Source organism: Phocoena phocoena, chromosome 17 (genome assembly GCF_963924675.1).
Source record: "Phocoena phocoena chromosome 17, mPhoPho1.1, whole genome shotgun sequence".
Lineage (NCBI taxonomy): Eukaryota > Metazoa > Chordata > Mammalia > Artiodactyla > Phocoenidae > Phocoena > Phocoena phocoena.
The window spans coordinates 8,201,536-8,214,719 of record NC_089235.1 but is presented as its reverse complement, the minus strand read 5'-3'; the positions used below and the strand labels follow the sequence as shown (position 1 = coordinate 8,214,719).

The following is a 13,184-nucleotide window of genomic DNA, read 5'->3' as shown; positions in this document are numbered from 1 at the left end:
CCTCCATCGTAACTGCGTCTAGGGCAGGTAACAGCAGTTCCCTGTGACCTGCTCCACAGCTGGATATAGTTATTATTTGCGCCGTGCCTTATTCTAGAAACGATGAACAAAAAGTGGCCAGTGTATAAGTTCTCATGATGGATATTTTAAGGAAGGACTTAAAGACCAGGCAATGAGCCGTTCAGAATTGGACAAATATAATTATATTCTAACTCTGAACAATAATAATGTGCTCCATCTAGAAAACAATTCTTGTGAAAGTAAAGATTCTTGATCATCAGAAAAAAGAATGATTTTGTTCATTTGTTAATCAGAGCTTCCCATGGTGAGACATGAATGAGTTACAGGTACGCCAAGTCCTTGGGGCAGCCGGCACGGCTGTGACAGTCAGGACCCCAGGGCCGGTCACCTGCAGTAGTGGCCAGCCCTTCTCAGCTTACCCCGGTATGATATACAAATATCATTTTCTATATGTGCCATTATGTGAAAGTGGTTTGGGAACACTGCAATGTGTAACAGAAAAATTGTCTGGGTAGCAAATTCTAATCCACCAATGAAGTGTTACTATAAACAACAGAAAATCCTTTGAAATCTCCCAGCGACAATAAGGTTGTTTGATGTTGACAGTTAAACGAACTGTGCTCACCAATGAAGGGCTGTTTTGCCGTTAAGAATCTACTACCTGGGAGCACAGACACTAATAACAGAAAACAACTGAAATAAACTGAGATGACTATCTAAGCCTTCAGGAAATGGTGCCGTAACCGTGTCTTATATGGACCACTGTGAAGATGGGTCCCTACTCAGAAGACGTAGTTAGATATTTCACGAGAATTAATGTTCACCTAACCATTAACAGGCTTACTTCAATGTAAGACTAAAACATCACCTAGAGAGACCAAATACAGCCACAGAGCTTCTCTTTTCCACATGCTTACTCATGTCTTGAAGACTGTTCACCATTTACAAGTGTTCTAATTCGTTCTGTGGACTGAACACCAAATAATACAAAACTGCTCTGAGAAAGGTCTTAAGGATGGGAAATCCCATCCTAAATAGGATAATTCAGTCAGACCTTTTCCTTTAAACAAAACTAGATTTTTGTTTGTTGTTAATTAAAAGAATAGCTGGCTAATCCAATCCCCATAATTTAGGAATAAAAGAAGCTGCTTCAAAGAACCAGCTGCAACAGAAAGCTTTTAAGTGTTCTTTTCGGTGGTACCAGTCTTCAGTAAGAAATTTACAAGCCGTGAACATACAGCATATTCCTTCCCATCTCAGACTCTCGATTAACAGGAGGTCAAATTAATCTATAGAAGTCAACACTAAAGGGATTTAAAAAATCTTTCTGTATTTTTGAAAAGCTCATCAAAACATCCAAGACATGCTAAATAACAATAGCTTTGCTTCTTAAATGTACATTAAAAATAAAAACAAGTGATCAAAACCCACCTTGTAAACTATAGAGTGAAAAGAAACCTGAGGATGACTGAGTCATGTAGTAATTTCTGCTAGAAAATCATACAACAGTGTGGAAAGGAAAATCAGTCAAATTCCACCACTTCTACAGTATGTTTTCCTATGATACTCCTACTGAAAAAAAATCTAGAAAATCAGGAAGCCCTGACTAGCCCTTAGGAAGCTGGAAGAGTATGGGATAGACATGTCTAAAATTCCAGATCAAACGCAAGGTCTTGCAATGCCCCAAACTTCTAAGTGTCTGCATGAACTGAACCAATTCCAGATATCCGTTCAACTTACTGAGAACTTGCACCTACAAGTCAAGTCCTCCTGGCCCCTGGACGCCAAAACCTACGAGCCCTGGAATATAACTGGATGGTCGTCACGGAGCTAACATTTGGCCCAACAGCCTACGAAATGGCAGTATTTACATACAAAAGGGAAAAGCAAATACTGGAAACTCATTTCAGTGAAAAATACCATGACTATCCTCTGCTGTGATACAACCGTGCAAAGACACCAGCCAACAGCGTGAGAATGAGGAAGACAGCAGCGACTTCTAAGTCACTGGAAGCGCAGGAGCGTACCTCACAGCGTTTGACTGGTTTTGCAAACACCCTTCAAAGGTACCATTCAGATTCAGAGCAACGGGAATACTGAGTCAGTGACAACTCTATCCGGGGTCAAGGGAATCGCCAACATGACCACTGACCAAGTCCATCAGCTTGAGTCCCTCCAACAGCTTGCAGTTCCGATTCTTCAGCCTGTGGGCTTCATCAATGACCACGCAGCGCCAGGGAATATTCCGCAGCTCAGGACAATCGGTCAGAATCATCTCAAACGTAGTGATGATGGCATGAAACTTATAGGACCCCTTTATCACTCGACCCTACAAGAACAACTCTGGATTATTACTTAGCATTAAAGGTTACGTTCATAACTTTAAGGATGAATAAACGGCAGTCAAATATACGTACTGATCCCCTTGGGGACATCTTTATTCTACATAACACTTATACTTTGTTTTCAAGGTGTTTTGGAGGTTTTAAGCTCTTATGGTACCACAGAGTTTTAAAACCTTACCTTTTTCAAGGAAGTCTGAAAATTGTTAGTAAAATTTCCAACCCAATTTCCTTACAGATCACACGCAGTAAAGAGTCACTAAGTGGGCCCATTCTAGTTACATCCTACAGACTCCAAAAGGTGAAAGGCCAAAGAGATTATGTACTAAGACAACTTTTTAAAACCGCTTTTACTTTTTAAAACTTTTTATTTATGTATCTAAACTTTTGTAAAACTTGCTTTTTACTTTTAACGTGCTAACACGAAAAGAACATTCAACTCAGGACAGGACTTATAACAATTTCCCAAATCTAAAGATCAACACCAAAATAGATTTTAGGTTTTTTCTCCTTTAAGTATTTAATTGTAGGGCAGATTTTACACTCAAGCTAACCAAACACAGACAACAAAACTCTGTCCCATTTCCAGCTCTAGGACTTCCATTTACCACCTATTGCTTAAAACTATTTTCGCATATACTATTTATTCTTCTTTCTTTGTCATTTATAATGCTTCACTGTCAATATCATAGGATAATTGCAGACAGGTAACTAAAATTAGTTAAAAATCATAGCAGCTGCTACTAAGACCCAAAGTATAAACTCTCCCCTTTGGGTATACTTCATTCAATGTACCAGTTAATACCACATACCTAATATTTTTCACTTCTAGCAACAATAAATAACACAATATTCTTTCCATTCACATTAAAAAACTCCATTTTCTGTCTCGCTTTCTTCTAGGGCTTGCAAAATAAACCAAATGAGCATATCAACGCATGAAATGATTTTTAGCAGTCATCCAAGGTAAAACGAAATTTCATTCATTCTAATAATTAGAATGACCAAGGCTATAAAAATAAAGAGCTGCAAGCAAAAGATGTGGAATTATAAGACAAACACAAATTGGGTAAGAAATCTAAAGCAAAATTCTCTATCTGCAAAATCTAGACCTCCCGTGCCAAAGGTCTAAGACCATTTTAACAGCCAACGCCTTAAAACGTCTATAAGCCTAAGGACCGCCCGCCTGTGATGCTTTACCTGGGGATCTTTGAAGTACATTTCATACAACTGAATGGTCCGACGACTAGCTTGACTCCCATGATACACAACCACGTTCAACTCTGTCCAGGTCCGGAATTCCCTTTCCCAGTTGGGGATTGTGGACAATGGGGCAATTACTAAAAAAGGGCCATGGATTCCTTTCAAATATATCTCATAGAGAAATGTAATGGACTGGATAGTTTTTCCCAAACCCATTTCATCTGCTAAAATGCAGTTTCGCCTTTGGGAGGGAAATAAAACAAGGAAACTTTAGTAAGTATACACACAAGACAGTGCTTTCATACTCATAAATGCATGCCTTAGACGTTCCCTTACATGCAACAAAATAACAGTTTCAAACAAAATGCTCTAAGACATAAAAATTATTGCTACACACTTCTAGCAATCTCTATATTAATATGTGTTAAGTAAACAAATATTAAGCATACATACTTCCAGTGTTTGCTTTTTTTCAAAATAATTTCTATTAGCGAGTTAAAATGTTAAGTTATATTTGATCAATACTTTAGATAACGACAAAAGAGCTACTGTAGGCTTTTTTTTTTTTAAGTGAAAACCCCCACATTTTACGTACATGTTGTACCAATTGAAAAGTAGCCAGTTTACTCCCTCCAACTGGTATTCCCTGAGTTTGTTATTGTTTTTATACTCCCTGGAACTCTCCGATTTCTTCCAGTCATCAGCAGGAGGTCGCTCCTGTTTCAAATATAGTAAAAGTCCCATTAGTGGTTTCTCAGAGACCACATACATTAAAGCCACCGCCACTCGCCCTCCTTACCACGCGCTCTGTTTCCGGCTCCCGGGACAGCAGCTTCTCAAACTCTTCGATCTTGGCTTGGTCTATGTCCTGCCTCAGCTCCCACGTGCTGTCTTCATAAGGCAGTGAGCACCACTTCACCAGGTAGTGAGTCACAGGCTGGGCCGGGTTTAAACACAGCACAGTTGGGTTCATGCTCTACTGCACTTACCGACAGACACTACCCCAGACACAGTGAGATGGAGCTGGGAGAAGTTTTAGAACTATGACCACTGAACGAGGAGTCCTTAGTTACAGAGTCTCAAGTCTAAACTGGAAGTAATATTACTGAATATTATCAGAACAAACTGACTTTTATCTAAGCCACCGGTAAGTCATGTTCAAAAGCCAAAAAAGTACACAGACATAGCTAGCAAATAACAAAGCCGAATCTGAGCCTTATTCTGATCTGTGCAAATCATCGGGCGTCTGATTCAGACTTACGCGGTAACCCATCTTGGTGTGTTCACATATTTGCCTAACTGGCTACTTTCTTAAGGAATGAGAAACAGACTTCAATTTATGAGGATTTCTGCCTTCTTCTTAAAGAGATACTATTTGCATGCTATCACTTTAAAATAATGTGCTTGAGCTCTAGAAAGACTGCAGAGCAAAACAGTTTGGATAACGCAGATCAATAGGACTTCCTTTGTCTTTCTTCTTGAAAATATTTTGGTTTGTTGATCTTCATCTCAGGACCAAGGTACACTGACCTGGTTGTGATGTTACAAACATTTGCTGTACTAGGTAAATATACGATGGGGAAAAAAAAAATTTTTTTTAAGTGCAACTTAGCAAAACTAGAAAGGTAAACATCATGTCACAGACACGATCTCTGAAACATCGTGGACCTCGTGATACAGAGTTTGGAGTAAAATGGGAGTTCACTGCAGACTCACTAGACAAGCAAGATACAAACCTTTACAAAGTTTAATTTACAAGAAGAAGCTAGGAATGACATACCTCATGGCGGGCGGGCATAGACTTACTAAGACACAATGCTCAGAAGTCACTAGACTTGTCTTTACTCTTGTGCCCTACCGACTGTCCTTAACAGCCTCGTAGGGTTCTGCAAAGCAACCTGGGCATGCCTAGACTGGGATCTCATAAAGAGAAAGATTTTATAGTATCTTCTGTGCACCACATTAAATGAGGTCCGTCAGCTTCACTAAGGACGTCCAATGTTAAATATCGTTGCACTGCATTCTGCTCTAAGAGCACTCTTAGTTTATAAGGGAAATTCATGCTACGTAATAGATTTATACCAAAATATATTGAATCCTTTATTGATCGTATCTGGAACCGTGCAAAAAGTCTATTTGCTTCACACTGAAAACTGATTTCTTTTAAAAAGCTCTCAGACTAAACAAAACAACACATTTACAGTGATTATTAAGTCCTAAAACTAATAGTAAGTCAATAAATTTCAGTTAAGTTTAGAGCAAGTGTGTCATAACCCAAGGCCCCGACCAGAACCAGATCTAGGAGTCCACAATCATCCTCCATAAGCACACATAAGCTCTCTGAGTCACTGGCTTCTAATACAAATGATCTTCTGTTACCTCTCCCCGGTCATCTGTGCTACGTGCAAAGTCCATTATCCGGTCAACCTCCACGTAATCTGGATTAAAAAGCTCATCTTCAATCTACACCAAAGGAAAAAAAGTTAAAATGTTTATTTAACTCCTCAGAGTAGACAGTATTTCACTCTTCATCAGGCAATAATATTTTGGGTCACAGCAATACAAAATTTATATTTGGCAAGTTCTACTATATTAAGTGAAATGCTACAATTTAGCAAAATCACTCCCCATGAGGAAATCAGACTTCTCAGACTTTGTTAACTGGGTCTTTTAATTACTGTGTGAAACCTTTTTACTGTGAGAAAATGTTTAAGAATATTTTAAATGAAGTGTGAAATTATAATTCACTAATGAGCAATCCAAAAGGCTTACGGCACACAATGCGTTTGACATTCTTGAAGCCACAGCTTGCAATGAAGACTCAGAGCCATGCACAGTAAGTGCTGTTGGAGTCTCACAACTATTGGAGTTGTCTGATGCCTCACAGCATCATTTGCAGAATGTTATTCAAAAGCTAAAAACGCTGAGACCAGTGAATTCCATATTTTGGTGTGAACAGAGCTTGTGATGGTTGGTTGTCTTTGCCAATCAGTATTAGTACCTCATTTGAACACAGTCTTGGCGTTCATCTAAGTGTTCTAATGATTTATTTGTACTGAACACAGAGCATTTGGCTAAAACTCTTAAGGATAAAGAAATGAGGCTTAAAAATTTGGGTTCTTTAGCCAATATATTAACAATCTTTACAAAACTAAAGTAAGGCTGCGTGCCTGCAAAGTTATCTCATGTAAAAGAACTGAATGCGGCCATACTTTAAAGAAGTCAGAGTCAGACAAGTTAGAAAAGACACATTATTACGTGTTTCTAGAGATTAATTCATCAGTAATGTAACTTCATTCAAATGCTTGGCAAAGACATATTACAAGCCGCTTAGATACTCTTTGTATCCCCTGAGTTGCAGGTTAAAGGGCCGTTTGGTCACAGTTGGCTTGAGGATAACAAACATTCCCTGGGCCCCTGGGCCCACTTAGAGCACCCAGTCTGGATGCTTTGAACTGTGAATTATAAAACAAAAGCCAGAAATACCAGAATGTGTTTCAACTGCCTCAGGCCTTTACACAGAGTTCACGACGAAGGCAAAGAAAGCCTTGGAACGTTCCGTTAATTTAAAATGTTCATATATTAAATGCATTGGCTTTGTCAAAGCTTCTAGACTTAGGCATACAAGATAAAGCATAAGCACTGGAGCTGGCCATAAACTAGGCTCTTCTGATAAAAGCTCTAAGACAACTTGTTCTTAAACAGAATCTTTCATCACTGAAGTAAAATCCTTAACCTGACTCCTAAACACGTTTATCCTTCAAGCGGGCAATCTATGCCGCCACGCGTGTGACATAATGTCCAGTTCCGATAATCCTTTTGAGTAGAGATTTGAGTTGCAGTGACTTAAAAGGAAGCCTAAGGTGAAACAGAGAATGCAAAGGTGGTCATAACTAAAACTCCCAAAGAAGCAGAACCCTCGGGCACCTGAAGCCAGGACCATCTACGGGACATGACAAACAGTGTGTGTGGTGAGCGGGGGGTGGGGGTCGGGGGGTGCGTGTGTGTATGTAAGAAAGAAAGAGGGGAAGAGAATTGGTATCCTTCTCTGTTAACCTTCAGATCACCTTTTCAGACTCAAGTTTATGCTACTTCCATTCAGGACAAAACTTGAGATCTCTAGCTGCCAAGTTACCAGCAAGATAATGTATTTCAGCCTTGGTACAGGTGATTCCCAGAGATAGACTCAAAAAGGTAGACTACACACCTCGGGCCGGGCCCACGTCCCTGAAGGGCATCTGACTCCAAGAAGCACAAATAAACTTAATGAGCAGAACCATGATTTAAGGAGCAGGGTGGGGGTAACCACAGTACTCTTTCCTTTTCCTAACACGGATGCACAAAAACATCAGTAGAACGTACAGTGTCTCTTTCTAGGAGGAAGCTAAGGATTTCAACTTGCCCAATATCACAAACATTTTTAACTTTAGTTTCATTAAGGGGCATGAAAAACAGAACTTCCTAGTATTTTCTCAGAACCTGTCCTTTCAAAGAAAGAATCACCTACATATTCCCCAGGACATGAGGGAGTGAGTCCCATCCAAGCACCTGCACCCCTTGGTGCTGACCACTGCAGGCAAGGAGGCTGGGGCTTGGTGACATGGACACATCTGTCTAGCGGAATCCCCTCCACCTCATTTCCCATCCAGTGCAGATTTTACAATATGCCTTTGGGGGCGTGGAAATCAGATTCCAGGAGAACCCAGACCTGTCACCTGAGGGTATAAGGATTGACTCTAGGACATAAAACTACGGAACTTTCTTCGGTCCCCCGTTCCCCCGTCTCCAACAAGGGGTCGGTGTGTGTGAAGTTGGTCGTGAAGCAGGTATTATTTTCCATCAAATTTCACACTTCTTTACAGTTTGCATTCTGTTAATTCCCTTATGGAGAGGAAAAACTAATAAGTCAGCCAATTTAGCCTTTCAATGTGAAGGTTTCTCTTTTATCTGCTTTAGGCTGTAAAGTGAAAGCAAATTGGTGGTCACAAGCCCAGGGACCCCAGGAAGCACTCTGTGAGAGCATTTTGTCAATGTAATTGACTACACTGGAGGGGAACCTGGCACTTCGTAAAATACGCAGGACTTCTTCCCTGCCCTAGGTATGGGTACCTTCTCATCATAATTGATAACCTAGGATAAAGGGGGGCAGGCAAAGGTATTAGAATATTATATCAACTCCTGTACCACAGCGCATAATCTGTGAAAAGGAGTTCAGTGAAAACTCTCTGTAATTAGGCACTGACTTGAACAGAAGAAATTTGTCACACACCTCCCCCAACAGAAAGAAACTTTTATATCCTAGAACTTATACTTAATACTCACTGTAGCGTTTTTACCCTGCTAAAATCTTAACAGGACTTTTGTCTACTTACTTTTTTCACTGTCTACTAACTGTATTTTCATTACAAGATTTAATCACACCATCATATTTCCACATAATATCATAAGGACCAGTATCTTCTAGAACTAAGCAACAGGAAGAATGAGAAATTTCCTGTTTACAAATTATTTTAGCAATAACCAGTTACCGATATGCAAGTAACAGCACCAAATGAGGCAAACTAGTTTTTCTTAACAATATACTGACCTAAAATTCAAAATTCAGAACATTTTAAAAATGTAAACACTTTAGAAAATTAACCAGGTTTTCCATACCTCTGAAAGGAATTTGTTCTGGCCCTGCTTTGCCTTAAATCGTTTAATCTTTTGCTGAATTCTCTTATCTTTTTCCAGATCTTCTACAGATGCCCACTGACAATGAAGATAAGAGCTAAAAGAACAAAATAATATCCTTGAAACAGGTAGAAGATAATTAATCTATTTTATTATACATGTTCATTATCATTCCCCCCCAAAATGAACTAAACAGATAATTAACATAATAACCTGTTTAATTACTCACAGAGGTTGCCAAGCCACGTTCAATATAACTACTAATGTTTGAGAATAAGAAAAGAAAATCAATAATAATGCCTAAAATTTGCCTTCTGTCCTGGGCCTGCAGTTCTCTTACCCACCTCCCATTTAAAAAAAAAAAAAGAAAGAAAGAAAAGGAAATGACCTAGTAACAAGCTGTTTTCATAAGTGAATGGATTACACTTCAATACAAAACAATTAGCACTACAGGGTGGCCTTAATTATGAATTCGTTTTGAGCCTTTTATCATTAATTGAGAAATAAAAGGTTTCTGTCAAGGTAAAAGAATTCAAATTTAAAAGAGCGAAGGTAAACCTAACTCCCTCCTTCTACAGCTGCTGGGCAGCAAAGGGCCACCACCAGCTCTGGAACTCCCTTGTCCCCAACCAGCTCCTGGTCAGTTCCCGTCTCCCAGCTCTGAGAGGACTGATGCCCCTTGGGGTCCCTTGTGAATCTTTCACTCCCTACTGTCTACCCTCTCCTTGCACTGGCTAGTCTCCTCCCGTTCAGACCTGCCACAGGCCTGTGCTGAGCATTTGCTGTGTCTTCTCTGACCTGAACTTGAATACTCCCCACCTTTCCTTGTCCATCCCCAAGACTCACTGGTATATAGTTACTGTTTTATGGTACCTCTGACATTCTTTCGTTTGGTATTTCAATATTCTTCTGTACTATCATCCTCTCTCTGCCACCCCCCCACCCCCCTCCATGGCCTCGACTGTCTCTTGTTTCTCTTTCTGGTGATGACATTAAAAAGAAATGAGGTGCTTTCACAATCAAGGTACTACTACTCTTAGAAATTATGCAGCCACTATAAAATCTCTCAAAAAATAATGAACGATATGGAAAAAGCTTCTGACATTAAATATCACATCATTTGTATTTATGTAACGTCTAATATGCATTTTCATAGGTAGGACTGATTTAGTCCTTCTGCAATTGACCAAGGGAGATAAGGACTTTAAATACATATACCTTGTACAGATATGAATTGATAGAAACCCTGCGCACAGAGGGAGAGAGAGAGAGAGAGAAAACAGACTAGACGAAAATGCATCAAAATGTTAGTAATGATCATTGTGGGTGGTAAGATGGTAAATATTCTATCTTCTACTTTCAACTTGTAATTTCCAAATTTTCAATAAATTATTTGCAATACTGCTACAACCGAAACCAAATATTATAAAAATCACCTAGTCTAGTCTCCTAATTATTGGACAGAAAAAGGCATGTGTGCAGTCAGCACCCTTGTCTCGGCTGAGGTGAACCTGCCATAAAGCACTGCCAGGGTGACCACAAGGGAGACACAGGCACTTGAGCAGGTGGGTCCAGCTCTGCTCTCCCTCTTGTAAACTGGGCTGAAACTTTCTGGCAGTGACTCTGCTTTAACTCAATGGAGAAAAACCACAGGCTTTTGCTCTAGGATCAGAAACAAGGCAAGGGCGCCCATATCTCTCCACTACTATTCAATATCATATTCCAGGCATTAGCCAATGCTATTACATGAGAGAAGACAACAAGAGGAGTGATAATTGGAAAATAAGAAGTAAAACTATCTTTATTTGCAGATGCCATGACTGTATAACTGGAAAACCCTAGAGAATCAATTAGGAAAGTAATTCAAATAATAAAATAAAATAATTCCGTTATGCAGCAGGATATAAAATTAACAGACAGAAGTCAAATGTCTCCATTCACACAAATAATAGCCACTTAGAGAAAATAGCATCAGGGAAAACCTCTTTTACGGTATCAACAAAGATAAAATCCTTAGTAATATATTTAACAAGAAGTGTGTGAAACTTGCATGAGGAAGCATTTAAAACCCTCCTAAAAGATAAGAAAATCAAGTTGAACCAACTGGAAAGACATCCTTGTTTTTAGATAGCATGACTCAACATCATAAATCATAAATTTGTGATTTAACACAATGTAAATAAAAATATAAACAACCATTTCAATGGAGTTAGACAAGTGAATGCTAGATTTATATATAAAAACAGACACGCAAAACATCCAGGAAAACACTAAAAAGGAAACTAGATAAATCAGATATTAAAATACACTATAAATCCTCTACAAGTAAAAACAGTGTGCTACTGACTCGTGAAGAGACAGAGCGAAGGATTAGAATAAATAACAGATATGGATACCATAAATATGTATCTTCAGTTCAGGATAAAGATTGCATCTCAAATCACCCGGGCAAAGATGGGCTTTTTAATAATGGTGCTGGAACAACAATATTTGGAAAACAATAAAAAATTAGAGTCACGCTTTACCCCATTTACAAGAGTAAACACCAGTGGATCAAGCACCTAATAAACAGAGAAAATGAAACCATTCAAGTACTAGAGGAAAACATGGCAAATTCCCCTTTAACCAGGGGGTAGGAAAAGGTTTTCTAACTATGCTTCAAATGTCAGATCCTATAAAAGGAAAGATTAATAAATCTCAATATACAAAACACTTTTTAACACTTACAATGCTATAACCAACAATAAATAAAGCCAAATGACCACGGAAACTGGGAAAAGATAGCTGCAACATATAACGCAGATTAAGGACTAATGTCCCACATATACAGAGAACCGTTAAAAACTGAGGGAAGCACAACAGAAAAATGGGCAAGAGACAGGAACACGTAATTGACAGAACAAGATACAAAAGTGGCCGTTACATTTATGAAAAGATGTTCTAAATCACTCACAATGAAAGAAAATGCTAATTAAAACCACACTGAAATACGACTTCCCACGAAAAGTAAAAATAACAAAAAACAGAACAACAAAAAAACACACCACACTACACGGGAGAAAGGTTGTGGGGAAATAGGTGCTCTCCTACATTGCTGGTAGGAATGCAAACTGACACAACACTTCTGGAAGGGAATTTTGCAATGTCTAACAGAACTACATTTATGTTATGCCTTTCGATCTAGCAATCCCTATTCTAAAAATTCACCCTGAAGCTATGCCTCCAACAATTCGCAAATACACAGGCATGAGAATATATATTGCAGCATTATCTGTAACTGTGAAATATGAGAAGCCACTTACATGCCGGCATACCCAGGAGACTGGCTGGATAAGTTAACGACACAGCCATGCAAAGGAGTACTAGGCAGTCGTAACAAAGAATGAGGAAGATGCTCTGAACTGCTGTTGAGTAACTTAGTATACACAGTATTGTGAAAACAGCAAAGTGCAAGTGTGTACTGATGCTATTCCTCTGTGTTTAAGGAAGAAGGGGAAATAATAGTTATCTATCCGCACATTCATGCCAAAACTTATAGGAAGGATAAATCTGGGATTAATGAAAAGGTAAGTAGGAATGAGGTGGGAAGGAAGGGAGGATGGCGCCTCTTCTTTGGGCATCATTTTGTGTACAGTTATGACTACTGAGCCGTGTTAATATTTCACGAACTTGGAAAAAAGCAAAAAGAAAAAAAGAAAATCAACAAGGATGGGGGTGGGGGCGGCCTACAATGGAATACAAACACAGAAGCTAATGAACCAAACTGAGTAGCAAATAACATTGCACTGAAGGGGGTCGGGGAGGAGAACTAACCTGAGGAAATACTGGAAAAAGCATTTAGCCTCTACAGCATCAGGCTAAAGACAGAAGAACTCTAAACCAATACAGAATGAACGCTAGTTAGCAGGCTTCTTTTTCACAGAAATATGGTCTAGTAATTCTGAA

The 13,184-nt window shown here is 39.1% G+C and overlaps 1 protein-coding gene across 1 annotated transcript in view; it reads right to left on the bottom strand.

Annotated features, from left to right (window-relative positions):
- Positions 1-13,184, bottom strand: part of CHD7 (chromodomain helicase DNA binding protein 7) — a 119,626-nt gene that overhangs the window by 38,142 nt on the left and 68,300 nt on the right. The window contains exons 7-12 of the mRNA XM_065895739.1: positions 9,222-9,336; positions 5,946-6,029; positions 4,366-4,503; positions 4,162-4,283; positions 3,564-3,807; positions 2,174-2,350 (exon numbers count right to left, since the gene is read on the bottom strand). Coding sequence (XP_065751811.1) covers positions 2,174-2,350; positions 3,564-3,807; positions 4,162-4,283; positions 4,366-4,503; positions 5,946-6,029; positions 9,222-9,336 — 880 coding nt within the window. The remainder of the gene's footprint in view (positions 1-2,173; positions 2,351-3,563; positions 3,808-4,161; positions 4,284-4,365; positions 4,504-5,945; positions 6,030-9,221; positions 9,337-13,184) is intronic.